This window comes from Myxocyprinus asiaticus, chromosome 25 (genome assembly GCF_019703515.2).
Source record: "Myxocyprinus asiaticus isolate MX2 ecotype Aquarium Trade chromosome 25, UBuf_Myxa_2, whole genome shotgun sequence".
NCBI classification, from domain to species: Eukaryota; Metazoa; Chordata; class Actinopteri; order Cypriniformes; family Catostomidae; genus Myxocyprinus; species Myxocyprinus asiaticus.
This window is the reverse complement of record NC_059368.1, coordinates 37708030-37731702: the sequence shown is the minus strand read 5'-3', so window position 1 is coordinate 37731702 and position 23673 is coordinate 37708030. Positions and strand designations below refer to the sequence as shown.

The 23673-nt window shown below is 40.4% G+C and overlaps 1 protein-coding gene across 6 annotated transcripts in view; it reads right to left on the bottom strand.

The window, feature by feature from the left end:
- Positions 1 to 23673, bottom strand: part of LOC127415824 (tyrosine-protein kinase fynb-like) — a 103431-nt gene that overhangs the window by 24681 nt on the left and 55077 nt on the right. For all 6 annotated transcript variants that reach the window (XM_051654798.1, XM_051654802.1, XM_051654803.1 and 3 more), the window contains 3 exons: positions 16795 to 17069; positions 13078 to 13174; positions 487 to 585 (listed from right to left, as the gene is read on the bottom strand). In XM_051654798.1, the coding sequence (XP_051510758.1) occupies positions 487 to 585; positions 13078 to 13174; positions 16795 to 17059 (461 nt within the window). In that variant the 5' untranslated portion in view covers positions 17060 to 17069. The remainder of the gene's footprint in view (positions 1 to 486; positions 586 to 13077; positions 13175 to 16794; positions 17070 to 23673) is intronic.

Genomic DNA, 23673 nt, shown 5'->3' with positions numbered 1-23673 from the left:
ACACATGGGCAGGGTCCCCTCATGGGGGCTACCATGTTAGAATCACAAGACCAGCCGAATACTACTCTTGTTATCTCAGTAACCGCCCTGTTATTGGACACTTTCACTCAAGGATTAAATTAATCATGGTTGACTGTTAATAGTGAATTTCTACAATGGCATCTGTAACTTAAACCTAAGTCCAAGAAGAATGCCATATTGACCAGCACACACACACAAAACAAAAATGAGCACACCTTTAATATTCTGCCTAACATCTTCCTTTGCGTTCTATGGAATAAAGTCACATGGATTTGGAACAGCAAAAGGGTACATAGCTGGATTTATTTAGAGAAGTCCGAGGTTTGTTATACATCCTTCTAAGGGGACAATGAGTTAAAGTGGGTGTGATTAGAATGAGATCACTTCACCCCAACCCTGAACACTGCTGGTTTGGTCAGATTAAGTATTGAGTGCATCTCCCACACAAACAGATCCAAGACTTACTCCTCGGCCTGGATGGAGTCCATTGGGGCGACATAATTGCTGGGAATGTAGCCGGTCCCTCCTGTAGTGAGAGAGCGCACGTCCCACCAGTCACCCTCACTGACACACAGAGAAACACACAAACTTTAGCTTCTTATCAGAGTGACACTTATGATATAGCAGTTCAGATAAAAAGAAACAGAATTAATAGCTGCAGTTTACAAACCACTAATCCATTTGCCTGTATATTCATTCATTCATTCATCCATCCATTCATCTGTTGATCCATCCATCCATATATCCATCCATCCATCAATGTCCATCCATCCATCTGTTCAATCAATTACCCATCCAACCATCCATCCATCCATCCATCCATTTACTCAATCATCCATCCATCCATCCATCCGTTTACTCAATTATCCATTCATCCATCCATCTATTTAGATAAAAAGAAACACAATTAGTAGCTGCAGATTACAAACCATCTATTCATCTGCTGATCCATCCATCCATTCATTTACTCAATCCATCCATCCATCCATCCATCCATCCATTCAAACAATTACCCATCCATCCATGTTCATCCATCCATCCAACATCCATCCATTCATCATCCATCCATCCATCATCCATCCATCCATCTAGATAAAAAGAAACACAATTAGTAGCTGCAGATTACAAACCATCTATTCATCTGTTGATCCATCCATCCATCCATTTACTTAATCAATCAATCATTCCATCCATCCATTTGCCCATATTTTCATTCATCCATCCATCCATCCATCCAGATAAAAATAAACAGAATTAGTAGCAATTAGTTGTTAGCTGTTGGTATCTGTTTCTTCAATCATCCATCCATTTGCCCATATTTTCATTCATTCGTCCATCTATTCATCTGTTTATCCATCCATCCATTCACTCAATCATCCATTCATCCATCCATCCATCCAGATAAAAATAAACAGAATTAGTAGCAATTAGTTGTTAGCTGTTAGTATCTGTTTCTTCAATCATCCATCCATTTGCCCATATTTTCATTCATTCGTCCATCTATTCATCTGTTTATCCATCCATCCATTCACTGAATCATCCATCCATCCATTCACTCAATTATCTATCCATCCATCCATGCATCCATCATTAATCAAATTGTGCACTGTTATTTAGGTTGAGCAATCCCTTTAAATAAGTGCTTTTCAAACTTTCTATTTGGAACGATCACTCAATCACAGCGTGTCTGTTACTGTCTCGCCTCAGTCTCCTGCAAACTTTTAAAAGTCTGCAAAAACACCACAAGTAAAAAAACACATTACAAAAACATCTAAAGCACACACACACTTTCACACACAGAGTGGAAAAACAGCTGGTTGTGTACTTCTGTGAATGTCCCATTTATTCGATAATGCTCTATCTTCTCATTTTAATGTGCCCTTCATGTGATAGCTCCCTCCACTAACAGATCTCAAATAGCTTGTGCTCTTCTCACTAAACATAATTTCCAAGAAAACCTTCTCTCAACTCTGAAAATGATTGTATGCACTTACTTCCCAGACTCACTCAATTTCAGGTGCTGTTTTTATCATGGCTGGAGAGAGCAGTTGCATTATCACCAGCAGGCAGCAGAGGGCACTGTGCTGTTACACACTCTGGATATGTTCTCAATGGAATACTAACATACTAATTAAATACTGTGCAGCTGGGTTGTTTGCCATTAAGAATTGAATTGAGAATGGTTTCTAAAAATTATCTAGAATTAAATTCCTGAATTTGAATTGAGGTAATAAACAGGATGCACTGTAATTAGAATTAGAATTTAAAGGGATATTTCACCCAAAAATGAAAAAATCTGATAACATTTAGCCTACTCACCCTAATGTGTTTCCAACCCATTGAATTTTTTTCTCTCCCATTGAACACAAAAGGAGATGTTAGGTACAATGACAGCCTCAGTCACCATTGACTCTATTGATTCATTCTATGGAAAAAAGATACATTCTGCCTAACATCTCTTTTTGTGTTTCACAGAAGCAAGCAAGCCAAATAGACTTGGAACAAGGGATTTTTTGGAACTTGAATTTTTGGGTGAACTATCCCTTAGCACTAAGCTTCAATAGCAACAAAAAGCATCTTCCTTGCACTAAGTACAAAAAGTGTAAGATGCTATTTACACCATGGTGCACATAGTGGCAGATACTATTTGCACCCCTAATTAAATACTAACATACAGTATAGTGTCATCACTGCAGCATGTTTTTTGTGTTTATTTAGAGTCCTACAGACATGCTACACCAACTCCTACCTCTAAACCTAACCTTAACCTTACAAAAATTATCTACAGTAACCATAGTCTCACCATGGCATTTTGTAGTAAAATCATAGTAACCACAAAATTAAAACATGGTTACTATATGAACACCATATTACTGTAGTAACATCATGGTTAACTGCATTAAAACTATGGCTTCCACCAAAAGACATGATTACCACAATATTACTATAATAAAACCATGGTTAATTTTACCCAGATCAAACCTTTTTGCTTAACCGCCGTGACCAAATAACTGCGAGAAAATCAACCTCTATATTCAATTTTAATTATTATTTAGAAGTATTATGAGGAAATATTAAAGAGTGGAGGCAGAAAATTTTTTTTGCAAAAGTGGGACAAAAGGCAGATTTGAACCCAGGTCCTCCACATGCAAAAAAAAAAAAAAAAAGCACATCCACATTGTTATTACACCCCAAGCCACTGCAGAGACACTAGGGGCAAAGTCTGTCTTTAATTTCTCTGTTTCTATCAGACTTTTGGAGTGCAAATAGTCACTCCATTAATTTTTCAGTATGAATTGCCCTTTATCATACTTAAACATATGCAGTATTTCCAAAAATATTAGACGATAATAATCAATGTTTGAAATGCTATCTCATTTGGTATCTCACTATGGGTGAAGCCTCGGGTGTGGCCAATCCTGGAAGCACCAATAATACACAGTCTGTCAGTTGACAGACCAATCACAGCAGTGATGAGGGAGTCCCACCTCAATAAACCACTGCCATAGGTGCCTACTTCATTATCGTTCTCTTCCCCGTGAAGATCTTTGGAAGCTATCCTCAGCAGGACTTGTAAGAAGTGGTTGCTTAACAGTTCATCAGGCAAGCCATTCAGATACGTCGCAGAATGCGGCTGTTCTTTTTGCGAGTATCTTCACTGTCAGAGTGAATATATTTTCTGCTATATTTTAGTTTTCTCTGGGTGGCATGAACCAGCACGTCAAGGCGGGTTGCGTTTTTTCTGCAGAGTTTCGAGCTGTTTTAGCTTCTACTTCTACAGCACGTGTCACGTTGTGGTGAACTGCTTCTGTGTTCTTGAGTTCAGGTCCTGTCATGGCAACTGCGAGCTCACCGAGCGGTGGAGTGAAGGGGAAGGATCCCTCCCGTCCGTGCGCTTGTGGATCTATGATCTCGCCATAGGATTCCCACACACTATGTATCGCCTGTCTGGGGGTCAGGCATGCACAGGCCACACTCGCTAATGCCGAGTGTTGCCCACATTGTTCCCATTTCATACGGAGAGTTTTGGAAAGGAGGGTGAAGATCGTGGCATCGAATAATGAGGATCCATATTCTTCTCCGCCGCCAGCAGTGAAAGACCCCCCCCACCACAGCTGCAAGGACAGCGCAGCAGGGGCAATCTCATGGACGAAGTCTCTCCCGATCTACCTACCCTATTTGAATCATTTCCTTTGGCGGGGGACAGGGAAGAGGAGGAGGATGACACTGATGATCATCTTTTGGAGGATGATGGTGAGGAGGATGAAAACGATGCCATTCTCCCCGCTCTTCCTCCTTCACGGCTGGGTAGCGCGATGGATGCGTCCCCCTCTCCTGTCCAAGGAGAGCTGGAACTTATTGAAATGTGTAGGAGGGCGGCAGCCAAGCTCTCCATCGACTGGCCGTCACAGCAGACTGGCCAGGGTACAGAGAGGGATCTGTTACGATGACAAATGGCTGCCATCTTGTGCTGCCCCGGTAAAGCAATTTATTCCAGCCGTCCCAGTGTGCTCGCGGAGATGCGTCGGATTTGGGACAAGCCTTTTCCACACAGAGTGCCTGTTAAAGGTTACTCTTCGCTGGATGTGCACAAAATGGAGGATCTGGGGACATCCAGCCCCCCTCCATTCGAGGCATCGGTGGCGAATCATCTTCACCCCAATCGTCAGGCATTTTTTTCGTCTGCTCCCGCTTCATTGCCGGGATGGACAGAGATTGTCAGCCTCCATTTACCAAAAGATCTATCGATCTTCAGCCCTAGCTGTAAGGGCTCTTAATGCCACCTCGCTCTTCACAGCATATAAGAGTTGATGGAGGATATGGGATGACAAATTAATGCGGGGGAACCAGTGCGGCTTGTGGAAAGAGATCTGCGTTATTGTGGATCTCAACCTAGGCACATCAAGAGGGGCTATCCAGAGCTGCGGCCACAGCATGGGTCTCGCCATTGTGGGCGAACGGCTATTTGGCTCGGTCTGTCTGGCCTGTCTGAGAGGGAGAAGACAGATTTATTCGATGCCCCGGTGGATCCGAAAGCCCTTTTCGGGGCTACGGTGTTCACAGTGCGGCATCTATAGCCTAGTTTCCATCCACTTTTTGCGCTATTTTCTTATCGACAAAGTGAAAATGCGTAAAAAAAAGTCTTCTACCTGTTTCCATTCAAATGGCCTTTTATCGATAAAAATGGTGTGCGTGATGACATCATGCCTAAAAAAAAACACTTTGTTGCATAAGTTTTGGTTTATCGCAAAATAAATCTGCCCTTAAGCTGTTTCCATACAGAAATGTGTGTTTATCACTAATCGTACACCTTTCGCCTCCCAGATGTCCCTCATTTTTTTTCTTCCAAAGTTTTGGTAAAATGGGGAGAGTATTGAGACAATTCATTGAAATTAGCCAGCTTACTGTCATTTTAATTTCACAAATAAATGCAATCAGAAGATGAGGAATTGCAATCAAAAGGAAACAGTTGCCCTTCTGATAGGACTGTAATATTGGTCCTGATGTTGCGCCTATCGCAGGTTACCACCGGTTCCGACCCAAAAGCAAATCATTATGGCCACATTCAAGCTGGCAATTCCTGATATTCAATAGGCTATTTTGAACAATCATCTAATCTAAAGCATTGCCAACACAACTGCATTATTTCCCGCATATTTGTCCAGCAACTCTTAACGACCAACTGAACTTGACTGTCATCTAAAATACATTTTAGCATCATAATGCAATTTACATTTTCTGAAGAAGCTCAGCAAATGCGATCAGAGGTAAAGAGGGTTAGATTTAAAATATTGAAAAGTTTTAAAATGCTTAAAAGCTTGTTTTCTGAAAGTGAACTCAGCATTGGACAAATAGTTCTGATAGATTATAATCTTGAAAAAAGTGTATAACTTTCTGAGAATGTCATTCAGATGACATTTTTCGTCTACAGAACAGGGTAAGGCTAATTTAAGTTTGTGTAAAGAGAAGGCATATATAGGTCAAAAAATATTTAAAAAAAAATTATTTTATTCATTTATGCTTTATTCATTTGGTAGGCTAATTTATTTAATTTAATACAGGGAATTTTGCTGGCATTTTGTGAAATGTAAGCTAAACACAAATTTTATTGAATTGGGCTATGGTAGTGTTCCAAAAAAGCACACTGAAGCTTTTCTCTTAGTATTGGGTATTTATTTTTAATTTAAAACATCTTTGTGCACAGAAATGATATGTTTTTTGTTTTGTTTTTGTTTTTGTATTGTGGGCTAATTCCATGACTGTCGTCTATTATTTTGAATGGTGTGGAAAAGCAACTTTAATAAATAAACACAATCACAAACAGCGGCCATTTGTTTGTTCTCCGTGCACTTGTCGATGTGCATGATACAAGATATTTGTGTTGGCACTCCTGGAAGTGTCATGTTTGCAGCATCGGATCTGTGCAGGTACGCCGTTAAGATCAATCCATAATCACGTAGGCTTCAAAAAATTGGCTTTCAAGGATGTATACCTTGTCATCATGATTAACACAGGCTAACGATTGGGGTAATTTCTGTCATGTGACTACATTTTTGTGTTAATGCCAATTTTCTTGACAAAAAGTTTCCAAACCAGTTTTTCCTTAACATTTGAAGTATCGACATAGGAGTTTATGCGCTAGAAGCAAACGGAAAAGCAAGGATCCTTTCGCGGCAGCGGCGGCCAAACATTGTCCGTCTAACCCTCAGGGGAACAAGAAGAGATGGGCGACCTAACCAGTGTTCTGGTTCGGGACATGGAGTGGGTGAACAGCACTAGCGGAGTCTCTGTTCCCCTCCTTTCTCAAGAAGGGAGTTTGTTTTCCGCCCCTCCAGCCAAGAGGACTCGGAAGAGGAATCAGACCATAAGTTTTGTGTTACACGGTTCATACACAAATGATTTAATGGGAGTGTTGGCACCAGTTTCCCCAGTGCCTCTCAGTTTGCATCTCAGTTTGCATCTCCCCTCTCCACCCATGGGGCCAGAAAAGAGAGAGGACGAAAGTTTACACAAAAACGTGTGTGACAAAAATAAAAATCCCCTCTCTGTTCATGCGGAAATTTGGCGCGCAAGTGCAGTTCATCCTTGGGTTTGATCTAAGATAATTCGCTGTAAAACCACCTCTGTTCAACAGTATGTTAATGTCAACAGCGGAGGGGGAGTCAGCTTGGATTTTAGAGGAGGAAATAGCCAATTTGCAGAGTAAAAGAACAATAAGGACTGTGCCGCTGGAGGACAGCCATCAGGGCTTTTACTCCAGGTATTTCGTCATCCCCAAGAGAGGAGGTGGTCTCCTTCCAATTCTGGATTTACGCAACCTCAACAAATACCTCAGAAGGTACAAGTTCAAAATGCTCATGCTCAAAACACTCTGTTTATTCATCCCAGAGATTGGTTTATGTCAGTCTATCTGAAGGATGCGTATTTTCATGTGGGCATCTACCCATTACACAGAAAATTCCTAAGATTTGCCTATAATAGCTTACTATTTTTATTTTTTTATTTATTTATTTTTTTCAGATAAGGGAAAAAAAAAGTCTCATTCAGGTTGTGTCTATGCCTATTGGGACTGATGGCCTCAACGGTGTCAGTCATTCCTTTGGGACTACTGCGAATGAGAGAGTTTCAGCATTGGATTGCAGCACAGCACTCGTGTCCTCGCCATGACTTAAATCTCAGAGTAAGAGTGACGTCAGAGGGGATGCTCGCTCTCAGTCACTGGATAATCCTTGCTTTCCTTCACGGGAAAACCTTTTGGGGTAGCCTCTCTGAGGAAAGTGGTGATGACAGATGCGTCACTCACAGGTTGGACATGGTGTGTAGGCAGAATTGTGAATGGGGTTTGGCCCGTGTCACTACAGAACGTGCACAAACTTTCTGGAGTTCCTGACAGTGTTTCTAGCACTGAAGCACTTTTTTCAGATCCCACAAGGACACAATGTCCTAGTCAGATTGGACAACAAGACAACACATAAACAGACCGGGGTGGGGAGGGGGCACGCCTTCACAGCGGCTACACATCCTGGCACAAAAGCTGATTACGTGGAGTGGTGCGCACTTTCTCTCATTACGGGAGTGATGAATACAGGGGTGGATCTCCTGTCCAGGGGAAATCTCCTTTATGGAGAATGGAAACTTCACCCTCAGGTGGCGAGTCAGCTGTGGAAGAGATATGGGCGAGCTGCCGTAGATCTCTTCACATTTCACAAAAACGCTCATTGCTCTCTGTTCTTCTCTCTGGCGAGAGATGGTGCTCCTATGGATGTGGATGCTCTAGTGCATCCTTGGCTAAATGCTCTACTTTATGTGTTTCCTCCACTGAGTCTGATCATTCCAACCCTAAAAAGATTACGAGAATATGGTTACTCAGTCATACTGATTGCCCTTAATTGACCGGGGGAAACTGTGGCTGGCGGAGATAATTCAACTTTTGGGCGCCCAGCCTTAGCAGCTCCCGCTGCACAGGGATCTCCTGTCGCAAGTGCAGGGGGAAATATTTCACCACACCCCGGACAGAGTAGCTCTTTGGGCCTGATTCGTGAGAGGCTAAATTTGAGTGTCATGGCTTTACCCCCCAGGGGGATTGAAACAATTCAGAGCACGAGAGCTGCTTCAACGTGCTCCGTGCATGATCGGAAATGGGCTGTGTTTGAGCAGTGGTGTGCACAGACACATTGTTCCATTTTTATGTTCAGTGGCAGATGTTTTGTGTTTTCAGCAGAAACATTTAGATAAAGGCAGGGCCTTTTCTACAGTCAAGGTTTATCTCGCTGCCATATCGGCTTGTCATGTGGGAATAGACTCTAATACAATGGGTCAACACCCGCTTGTTTGCAGGTTTATGAGGGGCACAAGGCCAGAGATCATAGGCCAGAGAAATCCCCGACCTGAGTTTGGGATGTGGTGAGCAGGAGGCGGGAGTATTTAAGGAGAGGAGACAGCGGCAGAGGAGAGAGAGAGAGAGAGAGAGAGAGAGAGAGAGAGAGAGAGAGATGTGCAAAGCTTGTCGTGTATCTGAATGTTTTTATGATTTGACGTAGCTGGCTGTTCAGCTTCTTTATACACTGAAAAGTGTCATTAATTATCTATGTGTTTGTCAAGCCAGTCCCAGTATCCTCCTTGCCCATCTTTAAGCATTACAAATTGGTATGGACCTCGTCGGGCCAATAGAACGGACGGCATGCAGACTTCACTTTGTGTTGGTTCTGGTGGACTATGCAACGTGATATCCGGAAGCAGTGTCTCTACGCAACATTTCAGCACGTAGTGTTGCGGAGGCACTCTTCAGAATGATCTCCCGAGTGGGGATTCCGAAAGAAATCCTCACTGTTCAAGGCACTACTTTTATGTCATGTACACTACGCGAGCTGTACGAATTATTGGGTATTAAATTGATTCGGACAAGCATGTACCACCCGCAAATGGACGGCTTGGTCGAACGGTTTAATAAAACCCTGAAAAACATGATTTATAAGTTCATGCATGAAGATGCTCGGAGTTAGGATAAGTGGCTTGAATCCCTGTTATTCGCAGTTCGAGAGGTCCCGCAAGCCTCCACGGGGTTCTCCCCATTTGAATTATTGTATGGGTGCAAGCATAACGGTGTCTTAGATGTCGTGAGGGAAAACTGGGAGGAGGGACCTTCAAACAGCAAAAAAATGAAATTCAATATGTTCTTGACCTGAGAGCAAAACTCCACACATTGGGGCAACTATCGCAGGAGAATATGCTACAGGTTCAAAAACGTCAGACCCGGCTGTATAACAGGGGAACTCCGCTATGGGAATTTAAACAGGGAGATAAAGTCCTCGTATTACTACCCACATCAAGCTCTAAATTACTCGCAAAGTGGCAAGGGCCCTTTGAGGTCACATAGCAAGTCGGGGAAGTCGATTATGAGGTTAAACAAACGGATAGGGGCAGAGCACGGCAAATTTTCCACCTCAAACTCTTAAAACCATGAAGGGAGGTGGTCCCCGTGGCTTTGGCGATGGTGGTACTGGAGAGAGAGGAGCTCGGGCCGGAGGTGAACTTAAAAGCCAAATCGCACTTGCTGAGACCACCTCTGACCGTCGCAAATCACGGACGTGGCTCGGTTGCAAAGAGAATTCTCAGACGTGTTCTCGCCCCTTCCCAGTTGTATGAACCTCATAAAACTCCATATCGAAACAACCCCAGGGGTAGTGGTATGCAATCGTCCCTACCGATTACCCAAGCATAAAAAAAAGTGGTTTGGGAAGAATTGAAGGCCATGCTCGATATGGGGTTAATAGAAGAATCCCACAGTGACTGGGCCAGCCTGATGGTACTGGTTCCGAAGAGTGATGGCTCAGTCTGGTTCTGTGTGGATTATAGAATGGTCAATGTGGTGCCTAAATTTGACGCATATCCAATGTCTTGTATTGACGAACTGCTCGATCGGTTGGGCGCAGCTCTCTTTTATTCGACACTGGATTTAATGAAGGGTTATTGGCAGGTCCCCTTAACACCAATGTCCCATGTGAAAACGGCCTTCTCCACACCGTTTGGCTTACACCAATACGTGACCCTTCCGTTTGGTTTGTTTAGGGCCCCTAAACATTTCAGCACCTTATGGACCAAGTCCTCAGACTGCACTCTACGTACACCGCTGCCTATCTGGATGACATCATTATATACAGTAATGATTGGCAGCGGCACATGCAGCATCTGAGGGCGGTTCTGAGGTCCCTGCGATGGGCGGGACTCATGGCAAACCCCAAGAAGTGTGCAATTGGACGGGTGGAGGTACGGTATCTGGGGTTCCACTTGGGTCTCGGGCAGGCCGCAACCGCTGCGGTTTTATCAATTTGTGGGCGCACCTGCCTGTGACCCAAGTGGAACCCCAGATACCGTACCTCCACCCATCCAATTGCGCAAAGCCAAAAAGGAGGTGAGACGGTTCTTGGGGCTGGCTGGCTATTATAGGAGGTTTGTGCCTAATTATTCGGACGTCACCAGCCCGCTGACCGATCTCACTAAAAAAGGGAGCTCCAGACCTGGTCCAGTGGTCGGAAGCCGTGCCAACAGGCTTTTATGCAGGTGAAATCTGTGCTATGTGGAGGGACGTTGTTTCATGCTCCTTATTTTTATCTCCCTTTTGTTGTACAGACTGACACGTCGGACAGGAGGTTGGGAGCAGTGTTGTACCAGGTGGTTGAGGAGGAGGAGCACCCGGTGCTGTACATCAGCCGGAAGCTTTCACTGAGAGAGGCGATGTACAGCACCGTTGAGAAGGAGTGTCTGGTCATCAAGTGGGTGGTCCGCACCTTTCGGTACTACCTCCTGGGACTGAAATTATATGCCATTTTAGTCAGAGTAAAAGTGATGAAAATGAATAAATATGGCATGATAAAATATTGACTTAATTTAAAAGACATTTTCACAAAAGACAAAAATTATGACTTAAAAAAAAAAAAGCAAACATTTGTGAAAATAAAGCTGCAATTCAATAAATTACTCTTTCTGTCATTCCATTAACACAACCGAAAAAAATTAAAATGTTGTTAAACAATGTCGTAGGAGTAGTGTGTGTGATATTTTAATGGTATGCACGTTTCTGTTTGTGTAATATATGTACAGTTATAATAATATTAGTTTGTCCATGTAGAATCACTGTGGTCAAACACAGCTAAACAGCAGAAGCTAGCAGGAAATGGTGTCACTGCATTTCCTGTCTTGCAATGAAAGTGTAGGCTACTCAAGGAATGAGGTAAAGTACAATTCTTTTCTGCAGAGAGAGATGCCATGCTTCAAGCAGGATGGAGGTGGTTGGGTGGGGAGGCAGGAAGTGTTTGTGAAGGTGAGGACATTTCACTGGTGGGAAAATGGACTCGAATTGATGAAGGGTGGAGTGAAAGAGCACATTACAGCAGAGCTTCACCCGTTTATGAACATGCACCTGTATCAATTTAAACAGCTTCAGCACTCGTTCAAAGTAGGGCTTACACGACAACTGAGTAGCTGCTATGAAAATGGCGTATGTGTACTGAATTGATGTCAATACTATAGAAAGACAGGTATTATTAATTGATATATACTAAAGTTTATTCTTCAAATATTAAAATATAGTGTGTTTTAGAATCAACCTGATACTCCAGCGGTACTTCTGGCATCACTTCAAGACGATAAAAACTTTGGGGGCTTTAAAGAAAACATGTGGCTTAAAGGAATATTCCAGGTTCAATGCAAGTTAAGCTCAATCAACAGTATTTGTGGTATAATATTAATTACCACAAAAAAAAAAAAAAAAATTGACTTGCTCCTCCCTTTATTAAAAAAAAAAAAGCTAAAATCTGGGTTACAGTGAGGCACTTACAATGGAAGTGAATGGGGGCCGATTTTTGAAAATTAAAATACTCACTTTTTCAAAATTATAGCCACAAGACATAAACAATATGCATGTTAACATGATTTTAGTGTGATAAAATCACAACCTTTTCTGTGTAAAGTTATTTTACAACTTTGTTGCCATGACGATGTAATGTTAACAAACCCTAAAATGACATTTCAAACAACATTATAGCTCAAATAATACACAAGTTTTAATAGAAGAATTAATTTAAGTGCTTTTGTAAAATTACAAGCTTCAAATGTCTGCCTTTAAACCCTCCAAAAATTGGCCCCATTCACTTCCATTGTAGTGGCTCACTCCATTTTTGCTTTTTTTTTTTTTTTTTTTTAAGAAAAGGAGGGACGAGTCTAAATAAACTTTTTGGGTAATCAACATTATGCCACAAAAGCTGTCTATTGAGCTTAACTTTTAGTGAATCCGGAATATTCCTGCCCAGCCCATGCGCCGCCCATGGTATACACATGTCGACAGTTTAACTAACTTTAACTTGCTCAGCAAGATTCTTCAAATTGTTGCTCTGCCATTACAGTGTTGACCTGAATAAGTTTGTTAATAACCTCTACAGCACCCCAAGTGGCAACGCTTAGAATGCAATACGTATTATTGATGCGCATTGCATAGCGGTCTGGCACACAATTTCGCAGTGCAGCGACTTGCAAAATTGTCAACCCATGAAGTCTTACCTGCTGTTGATGATTTGAAATCTCTCTCCTTTTCTAAAGCTGAGATCATCTTCACTACGAGCCTCGTAGTCATAGAGAGCAACAAACAGAGTTATACCTGAGAGAGAGAGAGAGAGAGAGAGAGAGAGAGCGAACATAAGCTTTCAAGCTTTTTTTAGCACCAATGGAACAAAATATAGAGTGAAGCCATGCATTAGGTGTGTAATTAATTAATCTATTTTATCATTCTCATGCAGCCACATAATATGATGGGAAATGTAGTTTTGTGGCACAAACATGTAGCTTCGTTAACCAGCTAAATAAGTCTTATTTTCTGATAAGTCCAGAGTTTCCTACTTGTAATAACTACTTTGTAGTGCCGTTCATGTGTGCTCAACATGTAAATACGATCGTTCCAACATGACATGAACGCACACCAAGCCCAAAACAAAAATAAATTAGTTACTGGAAGTGGGGCACAGCTGCACATCAGTATAAAACTTTGGCTTACCTGAGGGAGAAATGGCTAGTCTCCGCAAGTGAAATTATTAACAATGTTTACACAATAAGGAACTGAATGTCCAGATGCTTAAGGGCATTTTACACGGTACGTTGGCAAGTGTCAAGCTTTTGTGATCTGCAGCAAGTAGCACAAGCGCAACAGAGTCCACAACTGCTGCAGCTCAATGCAAGAGTGAAAACATTTCTCTCATGCAATTACTGTGAATATTGTATTCCGTTTTGCATGCAAGTGATAGTTAAAAAACAAAACACAAATACAATGGCTTTTATATCTCTGAAAAAACAGTTTAACCCTGTACAGTATATAACTCATCCTTAATAACAAGACTGGTGGGCAGACATCAAATATTTTTTCCATGGCCTGTTTTCCCAAATTTGAGTTCTAAACTAAAATGGTTCAGTACAAAAATTATCAGAAAATACATCAAAACTTAGACTAATGAATGCATTTTAGCCGATTACTCCAATTAATCGATAGTGACAGCCCTAGTTATATGTAAGCTTTCTGCTCAACGTCACTGTTAACTGTATTTCCTTGCTAGTAATTCACTGTTGTTTTCTAGTTTTTATTGACAAATTGTGACTTGGTTGATCAGTTTATGCAATCGGCCAAATTATGACACCACCGACTGACAGAAGCATCCCTAAATAATTATATCATTGCTATTAAAATATTCATAATACATATTGTTTTTATTGCTGTAGTCTAATGATTATTTATAGATTTTTGTGTAATAATCATAAACAATTACAAATCTGTTCTGCATATTATGTATGGGACAAGCAGCACTTAGTAATTTTGTGTTTAAGTTGCGCTCGTAGATATGACAGTGGTCTTTGGCTAATACTGACACCTGTTGTTGTGTATGCAGCACCATACAAAAGCAAAAGTTCTTATTCACAGATGTCACTGTAGAAATGCCCTGTTTGCAACAGCCATGATTAATATATTATTATGAAGTAGGATTTAAACTAAGGATTAGTTGTACACTACTTAAACCACCTACTACCTCAAAACAATTACTTACTGTTAAGAATCACAGCTCTAGTGTGAACGCACCCTGACACATAGAAAATGATATTGTCTGGTGTAAAGTATCTGAGGTCGGCTGCACTGAGAGAGTATATCTCCCAACGGGATATTATAAACAGAGCTGTGTGGAATTAAGACCAGGCCCTTTTGTTACATCTAGCAGGGCTGCAACTAATGATTATTTTAATAATCGATTAATCTAACGATTATTCGACTATTCAGCGATTATTGCAACGATTAATCATTAGCTCTTAACCGATTATTCAGCTTGTGCCCCGGCTTAAAAGATTGTATTAAACGTGATTACTAACAATAAAGAGGACAAAATCATCTTTTAAAAATACCTCTAAATGACATTCATTAAAGGAAAAAATACTTTTTGTTCAGTTTAATTCAGTAAAGAAATTCACTGCAAAAAATCCTATTGTTATCAAGTGTTTTTGTCTTGTTTTGCATTTAAAATTGTCTAAAAATCCTTAAAACAAGATACATTTACTTGAGAAGCAACATAAGATATTTAGACTTGCTTTAAGAGAATGTATCATAAATATAAGTGTATTTTGTATATAAGTGTATTTTTTCATTGGTTATACTTCTGCGAGTGCAGTAAAGACAAAATATACTTATATTCAAGATCTATTCTCTAAGAGCAAGTCTAAATATCTTATATGCTGCTTCTCAGGTGAATGCATCTTTTTTTAAAGGATTTTTAGGTATTTTAAAATATTTGTATTTTTAATATTATATTCAACATTCTCAGATAACAATTTTTTCTTCTGCAGTATAGCTGCTAAAGAAAATTTACATTGTTTTAAAGGAGTTTTAGATATTTATATTGGAAAACAAGCCAAAACTAAAATAAATAAAAAATTTATTTTGTTTCAGTGTATAATGGGGCGAAGACTCTCTCACCTTTCTGTTCACTTCAGTCCATCTTTAACTCACAAAAAAACAAATTCTCTCTTATTAATAAAGCTGTGTATTGCCAATTTTCTTCATGATAATAAATACACAGTGACACATATATTATGATTCAATAAGTCGTTATAATCTAGCTGCATTAAGCATGCACATTCGAGGAACGAGCGTCCCCGTGACAGAGTGTGCATCAGCCGGGTGCAGTTTCAATCTCTCCCCCTTAGATCGGGACATTCGCGCAACTCATAGAAGAGGAGCTGACCGCACCAAGAAATTACAGTTTCGGAGTTTGTTGTTATTTACATGATCTGCTTCCGTATTATTTGAACTTAAATAAAGCTATAATGCATTAAATATAACTGCATTTAAGATGTAACACCGGGGTGTTTCCTTTAAAGACGCTCCACAACGAGAGTGTTTCTGTATTTACTTAATTTGTATTATTCCCTCATAATTTGCGATCTACGTCACCTGAAGCTGTTTGGAAATTTTAGAGTACATCTGGACTGTGAGCTGTTTTCTTTCTCTCTTCAGTCAGGTGCGAACTGCAGTGCTGCTCTCGCGCATCATCATAAGAGTTTAATGTGATCTCATGTTATGTTAAATGAGATCAAATGACTATTCGACAACAAAAATTTGTCAACAATTTTTAAAAAATTTTTTTTTTTACGGTTGACGTTCTCAATGACGTCGATGAATCGTTTCAGCCCTAACATCTAGCAGGGCGAAGTCATCTTCAGTCAACTATTGTCATCTTGATTGTTTTGGGAGTGCTTTGCCTGTTAGTGTTTGCCTCAAATGATGCTCACAAGATTTGAGAAATTTGGTCATTGGACACAGTAGCTAAGACAACCTATCATTAGATGAAACCGAACCTAAAATTAGTCATTGAGCACAAATCCAGTAGCACAGGATTGTAAAACAATCCGCTATGACTTACTTGTTCACTTTTTAACGCTTGGTGGCCCTAGGATTTATGCCACAGATCAAGTGATGATCGAAAACTTATTGGGGATTTGACCATAATGGGACACTCACACTAGATTTTAAGAATGCGAAATGTCGGACCTCCATTATATATGGGTAGCGGGATGTGATGTCAAACTCCATCTTATAAATATAGCATCATCAAACAGAACTGCAAAAATAATGACTCTTTTCAAATATGCAGATTTGCATAGGGCACAAGCGTGTGTGGGTATAGCTGTATAAAAATTTGTGTCAGGCAAATTTTCATTTTATTTATGTGTGTGTGTGGTTGTTACCTGTGCCTCCTCGTGCACGGAGTGTTCCTTGGTGTGTTGATGTGTTGACCCCTCCGAAGACCGTCACACCCTGCGTGACCCCAGCGCTGTGGAAGTTGTTGTAGTTGGGAATAGCGGTGACCCCAGTGACCCCACCGAAACCGGGGTAGTGTTGTGGCGTGGGTTCGACGCCATACCGATTACCCACTCCACTCTGAGACAAGCTGGTGTCCCGGTCCTCTGTTAACTTAGCTGCCTCTTTGTCCTTACATTGAACACAGCCCATCCTCTATGATCTGAAACAGAGAGAATTTTGATGACATTTGAACAGAAATCTGATGAATAAGACAAACTAAAATTGTAAAAAGAAAAACTAAGTGTGGAATTTCTGCATCACCCAAAAAAGGTGATGTCTGCACATTAAACAGGTATAGGAGAAAATATTTCAACATTCACCGTTAAGAAGGATAAACAGACTCTTTCTTTTTCTTTTTGGCTTAGCAAACTCTTCTTGTGGGGCGCAGGAAGTTCACTCACTAAAGCACTATAGGCACACGCAGAGTGTGCAAAGAACTGCGTTTGTGTTCATGTGTGTATCCTTCCATTTATCAGTACAGGATTTCAAAAGTGAATTAGAAGTTCTGCCCATGATCCATCAGCAGCACAACAGCTAAACTGTCTGACGGACAATGAACTCCCAACAGGAACCTTCAAGAACTCTTCCAGAACATCCTCAGTGAAACTAAGCGAAAGTAGAAAGAAGGAAAAAGACAGTCTGTCTGTGGGGAGAGTAATTTACCAAAACAGATGGAAAGAACTTTCACAACTAAATTTGCATTTCCTGAAGGACATACTAGTGCCTGCAAGGCAGCAATTTTTTTTGTTGCCAATTTTGGGTAAAATTATAGTTAGGAAAGTTGTCTTTGAAGATAGTTCACAGCACAATGTTCTAGTAGAGTTAGTCTAGTCAAATGATGCATTTCTCACTTACTCAGGACCTTTCAACACTAATTTAAGTGACTTCATCAGTTCATGAGTTTTAAAAGTTATAGTATAGATAAAGGGAAAGAGGCAATTAAGGAGAGACAATTCAGTATTCGTAATTCAGTATGCAATCATAATTCAGTATGCAAAAATTACGATGACTTGATTGCTGTTTGTAGATTTTGAACATTATATCAACATAGGTCAAGAGGAGATTTTTGCAAACTTTAAAACCTGCTGTAATTTCTGTGCCATTAGTGGCACCAAACATAACGGCAAAAATAAGGACTGTTTTCCAAGAAGTTTCAAACACTTTCCCCATCCATTGTTCAACTCATGCCATTGGTTGAGCCAATGCTGTTATGTCACGTTTAGATCCAGTTGGTGCCTCTCACATTAACAGATTGCAATTCTGTTTGGTGTCACTTGTGGTGCAGAAATGACAGTCTCCATCTATAAACATTGCTAACACTGTAAGATCTCCAGAAAGAAACAGCAGAGTCACATTACTAAAGGCCTCGAAATGTTTCCTACGAAATAGAAGAACGAATGGGTGATATCATTTAGAACAAAATCTGGCCAAAAAGAAGGTGTTTTTGCGTTCGTTTCGGTGGTTTGTAACAGATCGCTGGGGCGAACTTTTAGGTAAAATTCTTATTGGCTGCTAAACACCTTCTTACTGCCATTGGTCCAAGTCATCGGCAGGTGTGACCTGGAGCTCCACCTACCTTGAGGCTGATGACCAATTTTGTTTACATTGTTCAGTGAGTCAAAATCAGTCAGCATGAACACATCGATGTGCAGAGTTATTAGCGAGCTGGTGCACATGTACCTACATCTGTACGATCGTTCGATTAGAGACCTTTTCCAAGACCAAGTCATGTGCTTTTTTTTTTTTTAGTGTATTAAAGGAATCAAATCTTCTCAAATACTCTCAAGTGCCCATTCACTCATGTGCCATCCGCAGCAAAAGCCATTCACACACCTGTCTAAAGTAAGATACGCCTCTATCATCATTCTTTTGTCTTTATTCTGCACATTAACCCTTTTATACACTCATCTTTGCAACGGTATCAGTGTCATAATAAATTACAATAACAGTGTAACCAGCGCATATTATGGCAGCGTGTAGCATGTTAGCGCATTAGCGTCATGAATTCAGAATCTAAACAAGGCAAATTAAACATTTTCTACTGCATATATATTACTTTAAAAAATCAGAATGGTTAAAACAGCTTCTTTTACTGAACTCATGTTAATTTTACTCAGAATGAGGCATAAAGTCATTGATAACACATTTTAATGTCACATAAGTTAGGTTTTACTGAGCGTCCTCATATTTAAATGTACTTCTAAACGCCTCCCACAGAGGTGTGGCGGATATCTGAATGTTCGGAAGCAGTATACCGTTGATCGGTTGTTTAGAACTTCTTTTTACTTCTGAATGAAAAAAGAATAAGAACTTCTATGGAAGTATATCGAGGCCTTAAGAGATATTCTTTAGAGTCTGGACTGCTCAGTACAAAACACACCAACTCAAGCTGGACTGAGACTAATCTGGATTTTATAAGGAAAGTCTGTACTGACAGTTGTTTTTTATAACAAGATGGTTGGACACATTCACAGTGAAAGAGACCTTCTGTAATATCTAACAAGAAGAAATGAGCGAGATGAAGGGGAAAAATTACGTGTTTAAGGCTGATTAGTAGTCACACTAGGCCACAGCTGTGTAGCGTTTAAAACAGAGGAAACGATAGCACTGTGTTACCAGCTCTAAAATCACGTCTGCCACACATCTCCTCTAACCACAAATACTCCCTAACTCCTCAATCCACTCTCTTTTAGGTGTATATAAGCTCTGTTTCGGGTTTAGATCAGCTGGTTTAGATCAGCTCTGTGTCAGGTTTAGATCAGTTGTGTCTTATTTAGATCAGTTCCGTGTCTGGCTTAGATCAGTTCTGTGTCAGGTTTAGAGCAGCTCTGTGTCAAGTTTAGAGCAGCTCTGTGTCAGGTTTAGAGCAGCTCTGTGCCAAGTTCAGATCAACTCAGTTTTAGGTTTAGAGCAGCTCTGTGTCGGGTTTAGATCAGTTGTGTCTTATTTAGATCAGTTCCGTGTCTGGCTTAGATCAGTTCTGTGTCAGGTTTAGAGCAGCTCTGTGTCAAGTTTAGATCAGCTCAGTTTTAAGTTTAGATCAGCTCTGTGTTGGGTATAGATCAGCTCTGTGTCAGGTTTAGAGCAGCTCTGTGTCAGGTTTAGAGCAGCTCTGTGCCAAGTTCAGATCAACTCAGTTTTAGGTTTAGATCAGTTCTGTGTCTTATTTAGATCAAATCCGTGTCAGGTTTAGAGCAGCTCTGTGTCAGGTTTAGAGCAGCTCTGTGTCAGGTTTAGAGCAGCTCTGTGTCAGGTTTAGAGCAGCTCTGTGCCAAGTTCAGATCAACTCAGTTTTAGGTTTAGAGCAGCTCTGTGTCGGGTTTAGATCAGTTGTGTCTTATTTAGATCAGTTCCGTGTCTGGCTTAGATCAGTTCTGTGTCAGGTTTAGAGCAGCTCTGTGTCAAGTTTAGATCAGCTCAGTTTTAAGTTTAGATCAGCTCTGTGTTGGGTATAGATCAGCTCTGTGTCAGGTTTAGAGCAGCTCTGTGTCAGGTTTAGAGCAGCTCTGTGTCAGGTTTAGAGCAGCTCTGTGTCAGGTTTAGAGCAGCTCTGTGCCAAGTTCAGATCAACTCAGTTTTAGGTTTAGATCAGTTCTGTGTCTTATTTAGATCAAATCCGTGTCAGGTTTAGAGCAGCTCTGTGTCAGGTTTAGAGCAGCTCTGTGTCAGGTTTAGAGCAGCTCTGTGCCAAGTTCAGATCAACTCAGTTTTAGGTTTAGAGCAGCTCTGTGTCGGGTTTAGAGCAGCTCTGTGTCGGGTTTAGACCAGATCTGTGTCGGGTTTAGATCAGATCTGCTCTGTGTCGGGTTTAGAGCAGTTCTGTGTCGGGTTTAGAGCAGTTCTGTGTCGGGTTCAGAGCAGCTCTGTGTCGGGTTCAGAGCAGATCTGTGTCGGGTTTAGACCAGATCTGCTTTGTGTCGGGTTTAGATCAGCTCTGTTTCAGGTTTAGATCAGTTCTGTGTAGGGTTTAGACCAGCTCTGTTCAGGTTTAGATCAGCCCTATGTTTATTCAGATCAGCTCTGTGTCGGGTTTAGAGCAGTTCTATGTCAGGTTTAGAGCCATTTTGATCAGCCATGTGTTGGGTTTAGATCAGCTCCAATTCAGGTATGGATCAGTTGTGTGTCTGGTTTATATCAGCTCTGCTTCAGGTTTAGTTCAGCTATGTGTTAGGTTTAGATCAGCTATGTGTTAGGTTTAGATCAGCTCTGTGTCGGATATAAATCAGTTCTGTTCTGAGTTTAGATCAGTTCTGTATCGAATTTGGATCAGTTCTGTGTCGAGTTTGGATCAGCTCTGTTTCAGGCTTAGATCATATGTGTCAGGTTTAGATCAGCTCTTTGACCCTGTTTACACCTGGAATTAAGATGCGTCTCGGGTGATCTGATCACGTGGTCAGACGAAATACATCGCTGATTACATCAAGTCACTGTGTTACTGCATGATAATAAACTGTGAAAAAGTAAAAAAAAAAAAAAAAAAAAGGAAAGCACGAACAAAACCCATGCGCCGTTTCTAATAGATGCACCTGAAAATTTATTTGTCACATAGATGACGTATTAGCATTTACACCTCAAATGCGATGTGGTCACATGTTTTTTTTTTTGTGATTCAATCACAAATGTTTAAGATCCCGTTTATACCAGTATTTAGCGCTGACAACATGCGATCGGATCACGTGTGAGGCATATTAATACCAGGTGTAAACGGGATCTTTGTTGGGCTTAGACCGGCTTTCTATCAGGTTCGGATAATCTCTGTATCATGTTTAAATCAGCTCTGTATCTGATTAGATAGTTCAGATCAGATCATATTCAAATCAGCAAAGAAGTTTTCTGTCTTTCAGCGAAAAGCATTTTCTGTATTCAAATTCAAATACTGCTCTGTTAACACTCTGAATGGTCGTGCCAAATGAGGGAACACATGGCTCTCAGTGGGTCACATTGTTCTTAGTCATGACAAAAAAAAAACAACTCTCATCTCTCTTACACACACACAATAAAAAAAACAGCACAACAGGATTTCACAGGGACTCTCCCATCTTGTTGATGACAGGAACAGAGAATTCCTTCCTTTCTCAGTTCGCCATCTCTCTCCCTTTCTCTCCGTTTCTCCCAGTTTCTGTGAGACGGGCCCCTGCTGTGTGTCAGAGAGCAGGCCAGCACTTAGCACTGCCAGGGGACAACAAACCCTTACACTTCTGAGTATGCCTCCTGTCCTTGCTCTCTTTCTCTCCTCCTCTAATCATGCATAACTTATGGATTCCTTGCCCCTAAGCAGAACCACCTGCTGGCCGTTAGTGATGTTAACTTGGGTTCAGCCCACATCCTCTCATTTACAGCTCAAGAATGCCCATTTAAACAACAGTTTACTGAAAACATGAATCTAAAACTCTCCATTGGATTCAGGAACAGAATGTTCATCCAAGGATTTTTTTAATTAAAAGCTTATTTGACATAAAAACACACTTTTGCAAATGATGAACCTTACTTTAGATTTGACAGAGAAGTCATTTCTGTATGACTAGTGTAGTAGCACCAAATGGAATTTACAAATAACAACCGTCTTAAAATATGGAAGTTCCGTTTTAAAGTTTAATTAAATTTTATCATCAAAAAGTCTAATCAAATGAATTCATAGAACTTTAATTAAATTAGAAACAGTTTTTTTTTTTTCAACATGCCATTGTGCTTCTATACAGATCCTGACAGCACAATCCAAAACACAATTATTTTTTATTAAATTTTTTTGGTCAAATACAGTGCTCTGCAACAAGGCATCACAGTATTAATGATAACATTGATGTAAACTTTTATTCAGTATAACAGCAATCCTAGCTTGTGAGATATTGCTTAAATATAATGTAATTATTAATGATTTATTATTTATTATTATTATTATGTTTATTACAACTACATTGAATATTACATTTTGCTCTACAAAATGTTATGTTATTTCTGAGGCAATTTCTTCAATTTCATGCGTCTAGTTAAACTGAGCTTTTATTTTGGAGGAAAACCGAATGAAGCCCTTTCAGTTTGTATGTTGTTGACGGCAGCTTTTCACTTCCGGAAAAACAGTTCACTTTGTGGCTTAATGTGCTTATTAAACTGCATAAGGCTGCAATTTAATCATATATAGTCTGCATGTGCTGCACGCATCAAGGTTAAAGGGATAGTTCACCCAAAAACTACAATTCTCTCATCATTTACTCACCATCTTGCCATCCCAGATGTTTATGAGTTACTTTATTCAGAAGAACACAAACAAAGATGTTTAGAAGAATACCTCAGCTCTGTAGGTGAATGGTGATCAGACCTTTGTAGCTCCAAAAAAAATCATATAAAGGAAACATAGAAGTAATCCATAAGACTCCAGTGGTTCAGAAGAGATATAATAGGTGTGGGTGAGAAACAGATCAAAATTTGAGCCCTTTATTTACTCTAAATCTCCACTTTCACATCTGAAAGTCACATGTAGTGCATGTTTAGTTTCAATTTCACATCTGAAAGTAAAAGTGAATGTGGACATTTAGAATGAAAAAAGGACTTAAATATTGTTCTGTTTCTCACCCACACCTATTATATCTCTTCTGAACCACTGGAGTCTTATGGATTACTTCTATGTTTCCTTTATGTGATTTTTTGTTATGTGACATTCACTTGCATTATATGGACCTACAGAGCTGAGATATTCTTCTTAAAATCTTCGTTTGTGTTCTGCTGAAGAAAGAAAGTCATACACATCTGGGATGGCATGAGAGTGA